The sequence below is a fragment of the Syzygium oleosum genome, unplaced genomic scaffold (genome assembly GCF_021117445.2).
Source record: "Syzygium oleosum isolate NSW1041296 unplaced genomic scaffold, Sole_v2.1 Sole_v2.01, whole genome shotgun sequence".
NCBI lineage: Eukaryota > Viridiplantae > Streptophyta > Magnoliopsida > Myrtales > Myrtaceae > Syzygium > Syzygium oleosum.
Window position 1 is genome coordinate 18,475,468 of NW_026607485.1, and position 21,078 is coordinate 18,496,545.

The 21,078-nt window shown below is 41.1% G+C and overlaps 2 protein-coding genes and 1 pseudogene across 3 annotated transcripts; all 3 read right to left on the reverse strand.

Annotated features, from left to right (window-relative positions):
- Positions 1-797: 797 nt before the first annotated feature.
- On the reverse strand, positions 798-2,290 carry LOC115666217 (phloretin 4'-O-glucosyltransferase-like; annotated as a pseudogene).
- Positions 2,291-8,810: 6,520 nt separating this feature from the next.
- Positions 8,811-10,445, reverse strand: LOC115683488 (phloretin 4'-O-glucosyltransferase-like). The gene has a single exon (XM_056311779.1). The coding sequence runs from the start codon at positions 10,371-10,373 to the stop codon at positions 8,970-8,972; it is 1,404 nt and encodes a 467-aa protein (XP_056167754.1). The 5' UTR covers positions 10,374-10,445; the 3' UTR covers positions 8,811-8,969.
- A 2,442-nt stretch (positions 10,446-12,887) lies between these two features.
- On the reverse strand, positions 12,888-16,166 carry LOC115683485 (protein TIC 22-like, chloroplastic). Of its 2 annotated transcripts, none has more exons than XM_030608015.2 (7): positions 15,509-16,165; positions 15,316-15,390; positions 14,469-14,525; positions 13,618-13,677; positions 13,450-13,530; positions 13,320-13,355; positions 12,888-13,156 (listed from the first exon to the last, which is right to left on the reverse strand). In XM_030608015.2, exons 1-7 carry the CDS (start codon positions 16,061-16,063, stop codon positions 13,058-13,060), a joined length of 963 nt encoding a protein of 320 aa, XP_030463875.1. In that variant the 5' UTR covers positions 16,064-16,165; the 3' UTR covers positions 12,888-13,057. The 2 variants fall into 2 exon arrangements, with proteins under 2 accessions (XP_030463875.1, XP_056176492.1); XM_056320517.1 differs by having other exon boundaries at positions 13,152-13,220; positions 15,509-16,166.
- Between the last annotated feature and the right edge of the window lie 4,912 nt (positions 16,167-21,078).

Sequence of the window (21,078 nt, forward strand, 5' to 3'; positions counted from 1 at the left end):
AACGACTCGTGCAGCAACTTAGGCTTCCTTGGATCGTTGGAGCGCCTAGGCTAAGCCTTTTCTCAATCGCTCACTCGCTCACCCGGATCGTAGAAAGAGAATCTAGAGAGAGAAGCTCTGGGAGAAAATGGAAATGCTTTAATTGATTTGGATGATCAAAATAAGAAAGAGGACACCCCTTTATATAGTAGAGGGCCTTAGATTATAACCATTGATCGACTCTTGAACGGATGGCCGAGATCTCACCTTCCCGTCCACCAAGCACCAGCATTTATGTCGAGAACTTTCTAGAACCCGGAGCAATTACCATATCGCTTGTCCTTGGGAATGTTCTGGAAGCTCCATTAGGGTTTGGACGAGTCTTTGCCGATGTTGCACGATCCTTAGTGCCAGAAAACCTCGCGACCGTTACACATGCATGGGTGTCTTGTTCATTCTTATCTCTTCTTTCTCGTGAGAGCTTAACTTCTCTTGCTTGTTCCCTCCAAGGAAATTTTCAGAAGGATATGGGTTGGGCTTGGGTGAAGCCCATTATGGGCTGCCCCAGTCCAAAACCCAACATGGTGCAATGCCCCGGGTATATGTGATAGTTGCTCTTAAAATAGAGACAAAATCAGCTGACATCCTGGATTGTACGACACATTTACAAGGTGGGAGCGAACATGCTGGCTACATCAAGCTCCGAAATGAATAGACAACCTTGTATTATTGCAATACATCTCATTGTTGTTATACACGAGAATTTATCTACTTGCGGTAACAAGAACTTTATTTTCTCTTAGATGTTTTATATGTCGAACCAGATATAAATACAAAAGCAAAGGAATAACAGGTAAAATACTAGTACTCTAACGAGCATTTGCTTCCATTTGGATCCCCTCCAAGAATGCCTTGAGTTTCCTATCCGATGACCCACCTTCTTTGGCAGCTTCTCTTGCCAATCCCTTCCACTTCTTGGCATTCCTTCTAATTTCCTCTCCCTGCTCTCCATCTCCCACCACCAATTCCAAGCATCTCTTGATCTTATCTCCTTCCACTATGCCTCTCTCATTCGTGTTCACTCTCACCCCAACCTTCCATTCATTCTCAACGAGAATGGCATTGGTTTTCTGGTCATTCGATTGGAGGAACGCCACCATTGGGACCCCACAAGCCAAGCTCTCAAAGGTTGAGTTCCAACCACTATGAGTCACAAAACAACCTACTGAAGCATGGGACAGCACCTCCACTTGAGAGCACCATGGCACTATCATCCCCTTTTGCTCCAATTCCTCCATACAGCTCCAATGATCTTCCTCTCCCTCTCCTTCCTCTACTTTGTCCTTCCTAATCACCCACAAGAATGGATGGCCGGTGCCTAGTAAACTGCGCGCCATCTCCTCCTTTTGTGCCTTCGATAGAACGGAGATGCTTCCGAATGATACATAAATCACCGAACCTTCAGGCTTGGTGTCTATCCATTGGATGTAGTCTTTTGAACCCTGGAAGAGATCGCCTCCAAAGGATTTGTCCAGGGGATCTTGTCTGTCCAAGAATGCGGAAGGAATTAGCGGGCCGATCCCGAACATGGTAAGGTTGCCAATTGCTTTTAGTGGCCCTGGCTCAAGCGCATCAAAAGTGTTCACGAGTACTCTCGGATTCTTCTCTTCCTTGAATACTTCAAACTGCACTCGCATTAGCTGCAGAGCGAAAGCATATTGGTTTCGGTTGTGAAAAATGAGGGGACGTCTCGGCAAGTTAGCGGCGGCAATCCCGGTAAGTGGAGCGATGCTGAAGTATCATCCTTGCCTAGGTTTCTAATAACATCACCATAACCATTGAAATAATATTAATACATATCAAGAAGAGTGGCGGGTTGAGCCTAAATTAGTGTTGAGGGGATTTGAAGAGAATGAGCCACCTGAGCAACCCAAGGAACGATTGTGGTATAAAATATGGACGCGAATTTGGGGCCTTCGTTAAGGCTAGTAACGATGAGGTCTCTTAGAGTTTCCGAACCCAGCAGCTCTACATCGGCCATGTACTCATTGAGGTCGTTCCCAGGCCTGAGCCCCTCCTCGGAGCTGTTGGAGAAGGAGGCAAAGGACAAACCTTCAGGTGGGTCGGACTTGGCCATGCGGCAGTAAGCCGACGCTGCAGTGGCAAAGGTGACGTGCGCGCCGGCGTGTAGAAGACGCTTGGCGAATTGGAGGACCGGGTTGATGAGGCCTTGGCCTGGGAATGCTACTACAAGATAATTGAGGGGAGCCATGGTTTAGGGTTGATGCTATAACTTTTTTTTGTTCTCTCTTTCTTTTTGAGTTTTTGGTGCAAGAATAGAGCGTTCATTGTTCCTTATATATACTTACTGGGATTTGAGGGGCTTGCGTAGATGATGACGAATAAGAGTAGGCAGCTGTCGAATTTATTACGAATATGCACGTTTTAAGTGATAATTACTCATCAACAAAGAGGATTGTTTGATTTCGAACTCTTTGTGAGTTCCACAAAGATGTTGAGGTGGAGTTTCATTATTCTCAGGGCAAGAAGAAGCGAAAACGATAGAAACCATATACGCTACTCTGCTTCTCATCTTGGATAAGTCACAGATAATTTAGAATAAAAGAACTTCCTATACACTACATAAGCTCTCTCTCTCTCTCTCTCTCTCTCTCTCTCTCTCGTGTACCATTACTTGGTCAGACTGAAGTGTTTTACTGTATTTTGGCTTTCTTTGTCCTTGCTCAAGTCGTGTATCGTGACAAAATCATGGGGGGGCCTTCAGAACCTACCAGTCCACTGCATATGTACATAACAGACCAAGATTAGGAGACAAAAATTACAAACAGAGTTAATCATCAGAAAGTTCTGACCTCCTGAAAGTCTGAAAAGTTACAAATTACCACTTGAACTATAATATTTATTATAATGACTAGCTTTTCTATCTGCATAATCATTATGCGTTACTTGAAAATGTATTAAATCATTTTTCTTGACAAACTTAGCTGAATTTTTGTTACTCATCAATCAGACATCTTCTCTGTTTTCTCAACTTCATTAAGCATGTAGAAGTGGAGGTTATTTCAGTCAAGAACAATGAGTAAGTTCCTTTTTAGGTGATGTTAATTTGCTATCTCTTCTATGAAGTGGAGGTTATTTCAGTCAAGAAAAATGAGTAAGTTCCTTTTTAGGTAATGTTAATGTTAATTTCAGTCAAGAAAAATTAATGACAAAAACAAAAATCACAATTTAAAAAGATGTATGTAACTTTTTAAAGTTTGGTGTTATTGTGCAACAGTGTCTGTGTTTAGGAAAGCAATTTGCAACTTTTCAAAGTTCAAAGACTATTGTGCAGTGGTGCCAAAGTCCAGGAGGAATTCGAGCAATTATCCCACAATATTAATGTAAAAACATAGTGACGATGAATGTCACTCATAATAAATCATGAGTATCATACCCCCGATATATATTAGAATTGGAATAAGTTTCGCGGCGGATCACGAAATCTCAGCGATAAACAAATAATTTTTTCTGTGATTTTCGATGGAACAAGAAAGGCCCTGCTAGGTACTGACCAGGCCATGAAAAGATAATGATTAACTAAATGTTAGTCACCAATAATATGTGATTATATTAAAAGCAAACGTATCTCCCCCCGGTCTAAAAGTTGTAAGGTTTTTGTGCTAGGATAATTATTAAAAAAGTCCTAAATCTATTATACCAATATCAATTTAATCTTATTTGGCCAATTTAGTTTTAAACCTTTTGACGATTTATCAATTTAGTTCTTCCGGCAAATTTTGGCTAGAAATCGCTAAGGTAGTGGTCCAGTCAGTATCGGTCGTTCTACGTAGCTGACATGGATAATTTGAAATATTTTTTTTTAACTTTTTTCCTTTCGTTTCCTTTTGTTTCCTTTTCCTTTTCATTTTCTTTTTCTTTTTCTTTTTTTCCTTATTTCCCTCCGTCAGTCAACGGCCACAGGTGAGGATTGCCCTTGCCGACCTCTGGCGAGCGTTGGCCTTGTCGAATTCACCAATGGCGACCCTCTGCAACCCTCACCTATGGTCGATGACCTTTGCCAGCCATTGTCGAGGCCCTTGCGACTGGTAGAGGGAATCAGAAAAAAAAAAAGAAAAAGAAAAATTTAAAGGAAAGGAAAGGAAAGGAAAGAAAAGGAAAAAAGAAAAACAAATTCAGAATTTTTTTTAAAAAAATTACAAAAATCATCCACATCAGCGTTAGCTATACCATATAGGACAGTGACGGTCGAAGTTCATGTCAGTGATTTGGGGTAAATGTGTCAGATGGGTACAAGTTTGAGATTTTTTGTATTACAAAAAATAGTTTAGGGTGAATGATTGATGCTTATATTCTAGCACTCTTCATATATTTGTAATTTTTTCTTTAGAACGCACAAACGGACACAAACACAGAAGTCTAACTATCTGAAGGCCTACAAATTACATCGCAAGTCTCATGAATCGGTCAAGTTTAAGCTTTTAGCCTATCCAAGTGGCTACTTAAGTTCTCATGTGTGTTAGTATGGTTAACTTTATTTAGAACAGTAAATTGTTCATAAACCTCATGAAATTTTAGAACTAAACTGAAATTAATTTTGGAAGTTTTTTACTGGTGAAGAAGTATCTCAAATTGCATAACCAATTAGACTTCTATGTTGTGTTGGTCTGATAGTCTGATCCGTCTACTTAGTACTTATATCCCGTGTCGTCTTCTATTATCAATTCAATCGGTTATTGTTATGTGATTGCCCAAGTGATAGAAAGGCAATAGCGGCGTCATTATAAGTGCAAGCTACTAGATTTATGGACATTTTTGCCTTTTTCTCGTTACGATGGGTTTAACTAAGTTGAGTCGTGATTTAGTCTTTGGATTAAAAGAGCTATGGCTTTTGATATTCAATTCCTGTTCTACATAAGGAAAAAAAGTTCTTTGTGATGTCAAAGTCTTACCACTAAATTTTCGGCGAATTTGTCATTTCAAACTGTTTCCGAGCTCCATGAGGTTGTTTAGGTTCTATTAACTTCTTTGCACTTTGAGTTTGCCTCCACTCGGGGTCGACGACGGTCGTGGACCGTGAAAAGCACACCAACGGGTGGCGTTGAACCCAACAGACCACAGATTGGGGCTAACCGGAGGCACTAGACTCGGGATTGGCCTCGATTCAAGGTCGATCGAGCCCCAGATACGAATCTAAAGCCCGTATCAAGTGTGGATTGCTCGAGCTCACTACTGCTGCTGAGGACAATGGCGTGGAAGGAGCCGATCAAAGAGGATCGCGACGACGGAGTATGAGAAGAGAGGGTGCACAACAGGTAAGTCAGACGGGAGTAGGATGGAGAAAGGGGGACGGCAACGGCACAAGCTGAGGTGTGGTCGAGGATCGGTGGGATGGAGAAAGTAAATGGTTACTAAAGGTGAGAACAATATCATCCCTATGACTTTTCGTTGCACACAATATTAATCAAACGTGGGCACATGTATCATGCCACTGGTTGAGGATCGGTGGGATGGAGACAGTAAATGGTTACTAAAGGTGAGAACAATATCATCCCTATGACTTTCCGTTGCACACAATACAATCAAATGTGGGCACATGCATCATGCCACTGGTCGAGGATTGGTGGAATGAAGATAGTAAATGGTTACTAAAGGTGAGAACAATATCATCTCTATGACTTTTTGTTGCACACAATATTAATCGAACATGGGCACATGTATCATGCCACTAAGCAACGAGGGCTCACTCTCTCTCACAGACACACTCTCTTTTTAAGTATTTAAATAGGTAAAGTAATTAGCTGACTGCAAAGCATATAGGTATAGTGTATGTCGATCCCTCCTATAAGTTATTAGATTCAATGGATCATATGCACATGCAATGCGCCTGTCGGGTTTTGCAAAATCCTACCTCAAGTCCCGAGAACCGAGATTACTCCACATAATGCTGGTGTATCCGCCCCATTTAAAAGTGTAATCATGCACTCGGACTAACACCCGTAAGTTAACAGCTAAGGCTCCGTTTGTTTCGCGAAAAAATGTGACGTTTTTAGAATTTTTTTTTAGAAAGTCACAATATTTTCTGGTGTTTGGCTGAAACTCGAAAATGAACTAGAAAATGTTTTCCGCCATTTGGTAGGGAAAATATAAAAATTACCAAAAAATTTGGAGTTTCAATTAATTAATTATTTTTTTTCTTTCCTTTTCTTTTTCCTTCTTTCTCGGGCGAGCTCGTCCCTCGCCTGTGGTTGATCGTCGGTGGTCACCGTGGCCGGCCACTAATCAAGGGAGAAGGAAAAGGAAAAAGAGAAAGAGAAATAAAAAAAATAAAAAAAAATAGAATTTTAAAGAATAATTAAAAATATGAATTTTTGTTTAAATATTTTTAATAAGAACGAAAATTTAATTAATCAAGGACATGAGTCTGAACACGGAGGACCTGCGCATGGCCTTTGTGGACCAGAGCTTGAGCTTCGGAGACCCAAACAAAGCCTTTATGGGCCCAGGGTCGGGTGTTGGGGATTCGAGCACGGGCACCGGGGGTTTAGGCCCAGCCTCGATGGACCCGAACGTGGGCTCTAGGGGCTTGAGCTCGGCCTCGATGCACCCAAGCCTGGCCGTCGGAGACTTGGTCCTAAGCGCTAGGACTCGGGAACCAAAGTTAGGGCTTTCGTGCTCAAGCGTAGAGTTTCGTGTCCAAGCGCCGATACTTAGCCATATTTTGGAAAATGTTTTCCGGCTTTTCAAAAGAAAAAATTATTTTCCTGAATTTTAGCATAGGTTTTTCATTGACTAGGAAAATTCCTTTGGCTTATTTTCCTAAGCGAATCAAATGCCTGAAAAAGTTTTTCGTGAAATAAACGAAGCCTAAATATGCCCATGATCTCACACTTTGCTTGCAATTCTCTCTTGAAAATGTTGGTGTGCTTTCGGTCTTCCACACATACCTGGTCGCTGACTTTGTTTCTTTCTTTTGTTTCTTCTCTTTCGACTCCAACACACACGAGGGCACCCAATTTTTACTCTAACTTGCACATCCAATATCGTTACATGCATGTGTCACAAACCGTGATTCTCTCGTACTCCTGTACCCTTATGAGTGGTGCTCAAGGTTATCGAGTGAAGAATGAGGACGTAGAAGGGATGAAATGCAACTGGGTCGTGGGAGTGGTATCAAGACAGTGGGTGCTAGGAGTTCTAGGATGGAACAAATATACCTTAGGAGCTCTGAAGGTAGGGTTGGCCTCCCATGCACAAGCTGGTCAGGAGCTGATGCCACTCTCCTGATAAGGCCATGGCAGGCCGAAATCAGTTTTCGTATTGAAAGTATTTTGTGTGTCTCGCTCGATGGATTAGACGCCTATGCCAAGCTGGGCGTGATACGATCCGATACAATGAAGGTATTCACCACATTGTTCTCTAGAATAGCTAGTGAACGAGGGCTGACCTGGTGTGAATGACACGCCAGGCGCCACACGGGCTATTCTGCGGCTCGGATCTGCCGGCATGTGACATATGACACTAGAGCGGGATCCCCCCAGTAGGTGAGTAAGTCGAAGAAAACCTGTGGTCTACCCGGTCCTACGAGGGCGGAGAGTGAATCGCAAGAGCCAAAAGATGCTCGGACAAAGTGCGGCTCTTGACCAGCTTCTAGGATGACAATGGGAGCACAGAAAAGAATTGATTCCTCACTGAATAGGGAAACCGTTCCTGGATCAATTTGGCGAGTCTCAAGATGGGTCTACTACCACGTTATCAACAAGGAGAAAAACCTTCCGACCAAAAAAAAAACAAGGAGAAAAACCTCCATTGGTCTGCCGAGATCATGAGAATTCTGAAGTAGGTGATGAATGGTGCAGTTGGCGAAAAATGCCACACTTGTCAGGGAAAGCACAAGTGACCGAAGGTGCCAAACAGTTCTGATCGAGAAAGCTACCAGTGGAGAGAAGTTTTTTTGTTGGGCGAGCGTCCATCACTCATGTAAGTCCTGAAAAAGCGGCATTGATGGTGAGAATTGACGCAGGGAAGCGACATAACGGTCTGCAACGAGGGCGTTGCAGAATTGAGTGGGGGAGAATGTTACGAATCGTGATTTTCTCATACTCCTGTACCCCTGTAAGTGGTTCTCGGGGTTATTGGGTAAAGAATGAGGACGCTAAAGGGGTGAAATGCAACTTGGTCATGAGAGTAGTGTTAGGTCGATTGGTGCTAGGAATTCTAGGATGGAACAAATATACCTTACGAGCTTTGAAGGCAGGATTGGTCTCCCGTGTACAAACTGGTCAGGAGCTGGTACTGTTCTTCTTATGAGGCCATGGCAAGCCGAAACCAGTTGTCGTACCAAAAGTATTATGTGTGTCTCGCTCGATAGACAAGACGCACGTGCCAAGATGGGCATGGTACGATCCGATACAAGGAAGGTATTTGCCGTATTGTTTTCTAGAATAGCTAGTGAACGAGGGCTGGCCTGGTGTGAACGACGCGCTAGGTGCTGCACAGGCTATTCTGCAGCCAAGGATCTGCTAGCCCGTGACACATGCAGGGGTGTCTTGTTCTTTCTCATCCCTTCTTTCTCGTGAGAGCTTTAACTTCTCTTGCTTGTTCCCACCATCGAAAATTTCAGATGGAAATGGGTTGGGCTTGGTTCAAGCCCATTATGGGCTGCTCCAGTCCAAAACCCAACATGGTGCAATGCCCCGGGTATATGTAATAGTTGCTCTTAAAATAGAGACAAAATCAGCTGACATTCGGACTTGTATGACACATTTACAAGGTTTGAGCGAGCATGATAACTAGATCAAGCTCCGAAATGAATAAAAAACCTTGTATTATTGCAATACATCTTATTGTTGTTATACACGAGAGTTTATCTACTTGCAGTAACAAGAACTTTATTTTTTAACATGTTACAGATATCAAACCAGATACAAATACAAAAGCAAAAAAATAACAGGTGAAGTACTGGTACTCTAATGAGCATTTGCTTCCATTTGGATCCCCTCCAAGAATGCCTTGAGATTCCTATCCGATGACCCACCTTCTTTGGCAGCTTCTCTTGCCAATCCCTTCCACTTCTTGGAGTTCCTTCTAATTTCCTCTCCCTGCTCTCCATCTCCCACCACCAATTCCAAGCATCTAATGATCTCATCTCCTTCCACTATGCCTCTATCATTCGTGTTCACCCTCACCCCCACCTTCCATTCATTCTCAACGAGCATGGCATTGGTTTGCTGGTCACTCCATTGTGGGAATGCCACCATTGGGACCCCGCAAGCCAAGCTCTCAAAGGTTGAGTTCCAACCACTATGAGTCACAAAACACCCTACTGAAGCATGGGACAGCACCTCCACTTGAGAGCACCATGGCACTATCATCCCCTTTCGCTCCAATTCCTCCATACAGCTCCAATGATCTTCCTCTCCCTCTCCTTCCTCTTCTTTGTCCTTCCTAATCACCCACAAGAAAGGATGGCCGGTGCCTAGTAAACCGCGTGCCATCTCCTCCTTTTGTGCCTTCGATAGAACGGAGATGCTTCCGAATGATACATAAATCACCGAACCTTCGGGCTTAGTGTCTAGCCATTGGATGTAGTCTTTCGAACCCCGGAAGAGATCGCCTCCGAAGGATTTGTCCAAGGGATCTTGTCCGTCCAAGAATGCGGAAGGAATTAGCGGGCCGATCCCGAACATGGTAACATTGCCAATTGCTTTCAATGGCCTGGGCTCTAGCGCATCGAAAGTGTTCACAAGTACTTTTGGATTCTTCTCTTCCTTGAATACTTCCAACTGCACTTGCATAAGCGGCAGACTAAAAGCATATTGGTTTTCGGGTGTGAAAAATGACGGCACGTCTCGGCAAGTTAGTGGCGGCAATCCCGGTAAATGGAGCGATGACGAAGGATCGTCCTTGCCTAGGTTTCTGATAATATCACCATAACCATTGAAGTAATAGTAATATATATCAAGAAGAGTGGCAGGTTGAGTCCAAATGAGTGTTGAGGGGATTTGAAGAGAATGAGCCACCTGAGCAACCCAAGGAATGATCGTGGTGTATAATATGCACGCGAATTTGCGGCCTTTGTTAAGGCTAGTAACGACAAGGTCTCTTAGGGTTTCCGAACCTAGCCGCTCTACGTCGGCCATGTACTGTGCAAAGTCGATCCCAGGCCTGAGCCCCTCATCAGAGCCGTCGGAGAAGGAGGCGAAGGACAAACCTTCAGGTGGGTCGGACTTGGCCATGCGGTGGTAAGCCGACGCGGTGGTGGCGAAGGTGACGTGCGCGCCAGCGTGTAGAAGACGCTTGGCTAATTGGAGGGCCGGGTTGATGAGGCCTTGGGCTGGGAATGCTACTACAAGATAATGGAGGGGAGCCATGGCGTAGGGTTGATGCTCTTGACTTATTTTTTGCTCTCTCTCTCTTTCTTTTCGAGTTTCTGGTGCAAGAATAGAGCGTTTATTGTTCCTTTTATATACTTACTGGGATTTGAGGGGCTTGCGTAGTTGATGACGAATAAGAGAAGGCAGCTGTTGAATTTTATTATGAATATGCGTGTTCTAAGTAATGAAGTATTATTTGATTTCGAACTCCTTGTAACCACATAGATGTTGAGGTCGAGTTTCATTATTCTCAGGGTAAGAAGAAGCGAAAACAATGATAATCATATATACTTCTGCTTCTCATCTTGAATAAGTCAATCGGATAATATAAAATATGATAAATTATGGATTGGGCTATCTTTCTTTGATGTTTTTCATCATTAGAGATAAAAAAATATTTTTCTTTCGGGTTGCTGAATGAGTTTCCTATAACTACATGAGCTCTCTCTCTCTCTCTCTCTCTCTCTCTCTCTCTGATGTTTCATTGTTTAGTCAGACCGAAGTGTTTCACTGCATTTTGGCTTTCTTTGTCCCTGCAGAGTCGTGCATCGTGATACTATCATGGGGGGACTTCAGAACCTACCAGTCCCCTGCATACATATATACAGAACACAAGCCACAAGGGAGAGTTAATCATCAAAGTTCTGAATAGTCCACTAAATCAAGCAAAACATCCGAGATCCGGTCTTTCATTAACTAATCAAACACACCCCTACATTATACATTTGTATATGTACGTACGTATCTGACAAGAACATTATTTTATAAGGAGTCACCAATAATTGCTCTTAAGAAAACTAGAAGACGAATCGGGACCGAATCGAAAGCCGAATCCATATGCTTTGTTAAGCATGTGGTCGAGACAGAAATTCAGAGTTGAACTCCGGTGCAGAAGTTGATGTCGAGTGGGTTTCTGACACTGCGAGCTGCGATTTGGACTAAACAAGAAATTTCAAGTGACGCAAGAGCTGAGCAAAGTTGCTGAAAATGAAGAGAATGAGGATATACGTTTTCTATTTTTGGTCAGAAGAGGATATACGTTTGAATGGATGGTAAATATGACAAGTTGTACAGATTTTGGTTCAAGAAACCCTTTGGTTAGAGCATTCTAATCGTACTTGTAGGCCCTTGGATCATTGAAGGGATAATTGACATATTTATCGGTGGAAAATCTTGTAGTTTAAAGATGATACCATGTGAATCGCTAAAAATGTGTGATGTTGCGAATCCTCGTTACTAATGGAATGTAAATGATCTACCCCCCAATTGCACGATGACTCTTGTGTTCCTTTTATGACAATATTATTAAACCCTAATAGCCTTCAGTTAGATTGTACCAAAATACCTTGGTTATCTTTTATCTCTTCAACAAAATTAGGCGATTGGGTTGAAATGAAAAATAGGCGGAAATTAAGTTCTAAACCTTTCCTACGAATGTCAATTCAGTTTAAACTTTCAATTTTTCCATTTAGTCCTAAATCTTAACGCAAAATTCCAATGTAGCCCTTTCGGCTATTCTTTGCCGAAAATTGCTGACATTGCGGTGTGCCACGTAGGACGGCTAGCGATAATTGGACCACCATGTTAGCGATTTTCGGCAAAAATTGATCATAAGGACTACTTTATCTTTTCATGCAAAGTTTTAGGACTAAATAGATTTAGGATTGATCGAGTAATTTCCTTATGAAAAATAGTTCGTCACAAAAGTTACTGCTAGAGTTGAAAGATAGTTTGAAAGTAATATTTACCACAAGTATTATTGGACATCCGAATTCATAGGAAACTAACAGACAGAAGAAGGATAGGTACATCATGAAATTTACCAAGTTCATTGATCAGTCAACTTATCTATAATTGTATAGACCAAGAGTTCTGCTAGCCACAATTCACAAGAATCGAGAACTTACTATCGGATAGTCTAGTCGGATAATAGCACCATAGTCACAAATACATCTCGGAATTTATACAATCAATAAATTGACTATTTATGTATATTGGGATAATTTTGAATGAAGACATTGAAATTTTGAAGATGAACATGAGGAGGAGGAAGCAAAAGAAAGAGGGGGAAGTACCGTGACTATTGAGGAATGTAAGTTGACGATTGATTTGATCCACAAGATCAGGAGTTTTCTACACATCTTTTGTTCACTTTTAATTCTTTTTGGTTGGCTAGTAGCTTTTTCACTAATTTCTCCTCGTGAAAATGCTTACATCTTCCAAAATTATACAGAGCATTCACTTGTTTGATCTTTTTATTTTTTGGCACATGTTTTAGAATTAATTTGTTTAAGGGGTATGATCGTGCTATTAGCTCAATAATTACTTGCAAAACATAGCTAAGCTCTTATATGCAATATTAATTTTCTTTTTGTAGTTATTCTACAACCTTTCACCGGAATCTTAAGATTCCCGATCGGAAAAAATGAGGTTCAAGATCCAAAAATTTAACAACATTGCTTGCGTCCATCAAAGTGAGAGCTAGACATCGACTGAAGAATGATACCGTAGTTGAATCTTTCAAAATGACTTGCACATTCTAATTATACCTTACTCAAATCATTTTAAGCAGTAAGTACCAGCCTAGTGAAACATCGACATTCCGAGGTACAAAAAGAGTGATACAACATTACCAGCCAAAGATAAACGACAAAGAAAGGAGGACATTGGCTTGGACAGCATCAACTATTGCGAGGTGCCGATTGCTGGGACGGATCGGTGGCAACATCAAATCCAGGAGGTATGAAAACAACATCATCCCATGTTGAATTAGAATTTTCCTGCAATCACTTCCCATGTTATTTACTCCATCCATTTGAACAACCAAAAGAGGACCAGTAGCAACTGCTGGCATATGTAGAGAAAAAACTAACTTGATAATGATATTACACTCTTTTATCACGCAAAATCAAGAGAAATGAAAGTAGGGTCAGTTTTACTCACCTTCATTCCTTTTATAATTTCCTCAAGGACTGCAACCTACACGACCAAGTCCAGGAAAAGAGAATTGGTCAATCAGGAGGAACACCTCGTCATATGTCCAAAAATTAAAAGTTTGATGCAAATATCATACCTGAATGTCACCTTGTCTAAACACGGGATTTAACCGATTTTGTTCGCGAGAAGCTCTGAGTAATGAATTTTCCAGGTCCTCCTAGAGACGACACAGATGAGAAAAACTCGGAACTACAATGAATAGAACAATGCAGGTGCAAGCTACAATTTGTCTTGAAGAACTGACCTTTCTGAAGAATACTGGACGATAGCTTCGGCTTTGGCTCTTTAGTATCAAGCTTCTGGACTGCATCAACAATGATCAGTGAGTATAAAAGGCATCATACTTAAAATCCACAATAATGATTGAAGACAAATTCATATCAGCAATAGGAGAAAACAATCCCAGGGCCCGGAATAAAAATGACACCCACCCAATTCTCACTAATTCACAAGACAAATAACTAGTCGGACTCATGAAGAGAAAAGAAAACAATAGGAAGCTGTGGAGGAATCTGAGTTGTTAAATAGTGCGACGCTAATCTTTCAGACTATACTCAGTTTTTGAGCGATCCCTTCTTACACACCACATTTCCGACCAACCTATTACACGATTAATTTAGTTCATGTAATTGAGATCCTCATTTAAATAAATTTATATACAATACTTGAACCCTCATCCAACTAACGATCCAACTATTTGATTGTTGCATCAGGACCATGAGAGTTCGAACAAGATCATGATACAGACTTTGGCTAGGCTAAAAGGTATTAAGAAGAAAGCGAAATGAAGCATGCAATTATAAACTCAAAGATTCTAACTCAGATACGATTGTGGTATAGCTATTGCATGCTATTATTTTCAATCCTGTTAAGCAATTGCTTCACTAGCAACTGCTTCCTATAAGTAATCCTTGATTCTCACAGATCTGCCTTAATCAAATCCAGGAATGTGTTAGCTGGCAGCAGTTGCACACTTTTAGAACATTTTCTATTCCAATTGTTAAAATTGTCTCCAATGCCCTTTGCAATACTTCATCGACAGTCTTCTAAAGAGGTGCAACGGAGCTCTGCAGATGAAGAAAAGTTAGCAAGTACCTGGAAAACTGGAACCCCGAGGAAGGCCTCGTCAGACAAGCCCGCCATTTGCCTCACCTGCAAATGTTTAATTAACCCTTTCCAAGAAGAGACAATAACAGAGTTCAGCAAGTAATGTACCATGTATGCCAACTCTAACAAAACATCTGCTGTTGCACCAACCCCAGTAAATCTAATTTTACCTGTGAAACAGAATCCTTCTCTCTTGACCATTACTATGGTTTATTCTACAATTATCGACCAAATACGTTACTCTTTCAAGTGCTAGTAGATCTCTCCCCAGAAGAGACCTGTAAATTAGAGTAAATGGGCAAAGATGGCAATTAAAGCAGCCACGTCCTAATACTACGGCAACTACTGCAAGCCTCGACTCTGAACTGCCCTCCACATTTCCAAGACCCAGTGAGGCTCAAAAGTCAGTGTCATTGTCTTCTAAAAACGAAGGGTCCAACATCGTCGAAAACATGGTTACTTCAAAACCATCTATTCTATCCAGCAGAATCGCGATCGTCACTAATTTCCATTATGTTTATAAGAATGAAATCTGTTCGAGAATCAAAGATCCTTGAGTCACAAGTCAACAGAATGCTTAAGTAAACAAACTATTACAATTCCGAAGAACAAATTCAAATTCCAAACTCGCTGATCCAATGATTGAACTTCAAATCCGGATATATCCAGAAAAGTCGTCCATCACAGCCAAGAGATAAAGCCTGAGATGTGTCACCTCAAAACAGTAACTTCTCTCACCACAACATCAACCAAACTCAGCTCTATAAACAAGGAAAGCCCATCCCAACGCATCACATTTCAGCCATTACATTATCTGTGCAGGGACTCTACTTACTTTGATAGCGTTTTTAATCTGAGAAAGCTCCGGAATCAGCCTAAACGCAACGCCATCAACCTTAAGCTGAAACACCTGCAAAATCAAATCTTTCAATAAACCACCCCCCACTATCTTCTCAATAAACACGTAACCATTAGGTAAAGGCACATTGAAATCATAATCCAAGAAAGGGCAATGCAAAAGCTGCCACCTTGTTCAAAGCAACCGGCACGACTCGAGACCCGCTCCTCATCCCGGGGTCCATGCTCTTCATCTGCTCGAGGAGCGCCTCGGCATCCTCCTCCTTGAAACAGAACAACCCTAACGCCTTCCTCGTCGAAACGCCCGAGACCAGCACGAACTCCTCCGCGGAATTGCTCAGCGCGAACACCGGCACGCCCGCCAGCCGCTCCTGGATCTCCTCCACCGACAACGGCCCGCGCGACTTGGGACCGGCCGAAGGCAATCGGGCGCGGCCGACATCCGCCACCCGCGCGAAAACCGGGTTCTTCGCCCCGGCGGGGGATGCGGCGAGCTTGAAGTTCGAGATTCCGGCGTCGAGCGCGTGCCTCGCCTGGCTCTGGAGGTCGCAGAGCGAGGATTGGAGATTGGGCGGGAGGGAGCCGGGGAGGCGAGAGAGGTTGCGGAAGAGGGAGGAGCAGCGGCCGTGGACGGCGGCGAAGGCCTGCCGGAGGTTGAATTCGTTGAGGGGTCGTGCGATTGGAGAGGAGGGCATAGGATTGGCGGAGGCGGAGCTCATGTCCATGGGTGCTTCTGCGCGAAGCAGCGTTTTCGCGGGAAGCAGACGAGGTGTTTTCCGGAGGTTCGAAGGGTTTGAAGAAGAAGACGAAGATGCGAGGACGGAGAGACGGAGGGTTTTGGGTTTTTGTCGGGGCAAAAAGTTAATTACGCGAAATTATACTTTTAGGCCTCTAACTATATCGAATACGCAATTGAGTCCATGAAATTTAGAGGTTTTTTTCAGTTGAGATCTCTTTTTTTTTTTTTGGACGTAAGAGAGGCTTATCATTTCATTTAACAAAGAGCCTTCTAAAATAAGGAGTATCAAAACACAGGATCTCCCATAAAAGAGGTAATGGATAAGAAAGGCCTTCTAAAATAAGGAAGGGCCTTACATATGGAGGTCTCGACAACCAATCTACTAGCTTATTTGAATCTCAAGAGCAGTAGACCAGCTCAAGACTCTCAAAAGGGCCAAGAAGCCTAAACATTCTATGATAAGTGGCTTAACGTTCTAGCACAAATTTCTATCTAGATCGGCCAACAAAGTGATGAAGAGCATGGAGATAAGCAACGGTTTCGGAGTGAAGGGTGGAAGACACTTGGATTGGTTGCGCAGCTCCTTCTATCAATCTCCCTTCAAAATCGCGGCACACGAAAGCAAAAGCCACCCCCCCCCCCCCCTTTTTTAACCCCAGGAGATGCAATCCATCGATGTTAATCTTCAGCGTTCCTAGTTGTGGTGGTCTCCACCTTGGAGGTAAATGCTCTGATGCACAATCTACCTCATTGTTACTCCTGTTCCACTTCGCATAACTGTAGTGCATGGCAAAAGCTGAGTCTACTATGCTTCTGGGACTAGGATTTTGGTGTTGGAAAGGAATTACGCACTAGCCAAATATTTCAGAGAGTGGTTGCGATTATCTCAAAGCGTAGTTTCTTTTGGGTCAGATTTACATAGCTTAGCAACCAATTCTTGATTCTGGTCACTTGTTGGTGAGAGAACTGGAAATTGAATTATGAACTAGACCAAACCTGTTTCCTCTCACATAAGAGGAATAGATGTTCCACCGTTTTGGGTTCCTTACAGCACATGCCATTATAGCACATAGGGCAGAGAGGCTCAAGTAAAAGCTTCCTTTTATACAAGCTAACCCTGGTTCGTCGAGCATTTTGGCAGACACTTCAAATGAATAATTTGACTTTGGCAAGTGTTTTTAGCTTCCAAATTTTGCTCCACAGAGAATTGGGAGTTTGGAAGGAGGATGAAGCCTGCTCGTTGTCTTATGTGGTTTCAATCTTTTAAAGTTGATTCTAACCACTTTTAATAGATTAGCACCCAAACTGATTTGCTGACTAAACTAGCTTGTCCTCTATCGAGATTATTGGTATTGGAGTTGTTAGAATTTCATTAACAACTTGCTCATAAAAAATGGTTCCCCAATAGTTGCTCCTTCCATTGTTGTTCTGCTTCCATTGTTGTTGTTCTACTGAGTCAATCAATTCAGCAACCATTTGGGATCTTGTTGGTTTTCTAACCATATATCCTCTCTGATTCTGATTCGCTAGCTATTATCCACTTTCCATCTCATCTCCTTTGAAATGGGTTCTCTATTCATTAGTAGGCTTTGCCAACCCCATAAAGGGTGAGAGCCCTTGGAAGCATATCATAGTTTGGGAAGTACCTTCCTTTTAGTATTTTGTACCATAAAGCATTCGAAGCTTGCATGACTTTCTAGGCTTGTTTTCTCAACATTGCTTTGTTGAAAGTAAGGATATCTATAAATCCCCAACCACCTTTGTCTTTCCTTTTCTTTGGCATTTTCCATTTTTCCATTGAAAGCCAGCTTTGGAGGCATGTGTTTTCCACTAGAATGAAGCTATCTTTCTTTTTATGACTTTGCAAATAGATACTGGAATTTAAATATAGACATTGCATATTGTGGTAAAGTCTGTGCTATTGCTTTGATTAATATTTCTTTTCTAGCTTTGCAGATAAAATTCTCTTTCAAGCCTTTCGACTCTATGTTTATTTTTACCAATATCCATGCGAACATTTGTTTTTTTTTTTTTTTTTTGTTTAGCCCCAATCTGATGAGATGCCCAAATACTTTCCAATTTTGCCAATCTCAGTATGCACATCTCTTGGGTCATGTTCCTTCTCAGCTGAAATGGGCATCCGACACTAAAAAAGATACCCGATTTGTTTAGGTTGATTTCTTGACTCAATGCGAGCAATATTGATGAAGGATAGATGCTAGGTTTTGGCACTCCCTGACCTTTCCAATCTAAGAAGAAGATAGAATCGTCTACGAACAGTAAATGAAATAGTGTGAGGTAATACCTGTTAAATCTTAGTCCTTTTTCTCACCAAAAAAAAATCCGATTCCTTTGAAACTCACGTCATCTTCTGCTTTTTTCACAATAATGACTGCATATGGGAACAAAGGGTCTCTCTGGCGTTGACCTCTTGAGGGGTTCTCCATGAAAATTAATGCTAAGAGAGGCGGTGGAGACACATTGCATAATCCAAGAAACCCATCTTGTGCTGATACCAAGCCCATTTTATGGTTAACACTCTTGATCGCCAATTCCAAAAAAATATTTCAAATCCATATTTGAAGATTTAAAGATCACCTCTTGTCATTATTAGAAATGAGAATACAATATGTTTTCTCGATCTGTAAAATTATTCTAAACAATTATGTATTGCGTTTATTTAGATTAGGAATTTGATGATACCGTTATTTATGTGAATTCGTATTTTAGGTATGCTGTACTTCTTTACTTGGGGTTACTCAAAAAGGTCCTAGGTTCTCAGCTCCCTAGGTCGTTTATTACAATACACAATTGAGAGGATAATAAATCTCAAGTGCCGTAACTTTTTTACGACGTTCACTTGAGTATAATAACTTTTTTTTATCACTTAGTGTGCATTTGTTTCGCGAATAATGAATTCCTAAAAGTGATTGATTATATTGCTCACAAAAATGAATCTTTGAAAAGTATTTTCATTGTCCACGAAAATATTTAGACATAAATTATTGTCAATAATGAAAATATTTTTCATTAATTAATTATTTAGAAAAATATTTTCCAATTCATTCACTTTATGCGAAACAAACGGAGCCTTAATGCAATAACTTCTAAAAAACGTTCATTTGAGTGCCATAACTTTCGATCAATCACTTAAGTGCCAAAAATTTTAAAAACTTTCACCCAAGTGCCGAAAATTCAACGTGGCATAGCACTTGTGGTGAACTTTTTTAAAAAATTATGAACTCAAGTGATCGATTGAAAAGTTATATGGCGCTTAAGTGATCGGAAAAAGGTTATGGCATTCAAGTGAGCGCTATACGAAAGTTATGGTACCTGCAGTGTCATTTTCCTCAAAATTGAGTTAGTGAATAAAGTTAAAATCTTGGGAGTCATCTCTTGTTATCTTTCTCTTTGTTTTCCCTCGGTCTCTTTTGATGGATTCACTATGCTCATGAGTGATCGAAAGTTTTGTAACCTCAGGATGGCTTACCAAGGTGTGATCACTAAGGGAAATTTAGATCATATAGTTTCTTTCTTCCTATTCTCGGTAGTGAGATTATCAACATCGCCAAGATTGAAAATTCGTTCAAGACATTTTTGTCACGCCGCACCTTTTGGGGCACGCTAAGGAGGTATTTCCATTTGTCGCGAATGGGAAAACTGTCCCCGAACGGGCTACTAAGGTCCGATGTAAATATTTCGTCCAGACGTCCCACAAACATCCCATCACTAGACAAACGGGAGGCCTCTCTCAAATCATACCTCACGTGATAGCGGGTTGTGATTTTCTTATTATTCTATTCAATCTAGGTTTTTGATTTGGAGTCGCCACTAGTCATTATTGGTAGGTTGACTGGAAACCTAATCGAGGTACGGGAGAAATACCACGATTCTGCGAACCATAGATTCTGAATACGGGGATTTGATTACACTAATGATTCCGAATCGAGATCCCTAACCTCTTTCGGTACCTAAAACGATATGATGTGTCTAACATGCCACACGAGTTTCCAAGGTCTATCTACTAACACTAACCATTCTAAACGTGAGAACTCAATTAATCAATATAAGCAACGCAATCAATTGCAATCAAACAAAATAATCCTAATTTGGGTCTCTAAAATGACAATCAATTCAAAACTCCAAAACCCTAGTAAAGCCCTAAAGGCTTATTCATTCAGTCATGTGTGTTGTTTTGGGATTTTAGGATTTTTTAGGGGTAAAAACCCCTAAACTAAGGATTTTCTAGAAATTATAATTTCACTTGCAAAGGTTAGCCACAATGTTTTTAGGTCATTCTGTGAATTTTTGAAACTTTTGATTTTTTTTTTGAAGTCAGGTTTTTTATTTTCTGAAAATTTTTCTGAAATTTTTATCGGATTTTGGGTTTTTTTTTTCAAATTTTTAAGAATTTTCTAAATTTTTCTCATTTTTATGAATTTTCTAAGAATTTTTTAGATTTTTATGGATTTTCTAAAATTTTTGATTTTTTAAGATTTTCTGGACTTTTATGATTTTTTTTATGATTTTTTCTGGATTTTTTACATTTTTGTCGATTTTCTGAAATTTTTTTAATTTTTATGAATTTTTATAGAAATTTTTAAATTTTTTAGAATTTTTTTTGGAATTTTTGTCTGCATTTTTTATTGATTTTTTTTATTTTATATATTTTAAAACTTTTCCCGCCGAGAAAGCGAACCATACCGGCCCAGTTAAGGTCGGTTCGGCCGAACCGAACCGAGCATCGCCAGTATCGGCTGACTCTCTAAAGAGAAAAAATGCAAAACGACGCAGTTTTGCATTTTTTCTCTTCAGCATTTCGCTGAGCACCTAGTGTGCATGATTCTGAATTTATTGTTATCAAGACTGTCAGTTCAAGCTCACTGTCGACGACCTTCCCGGTGAGATTTTAACCATTTCAGTTGGTTTAATGAAGAGTTCGTATCACCTGTTATCAGTCTAACCTAACTAGTTCGTCGCCGAACCACCGCCGGCCGATGA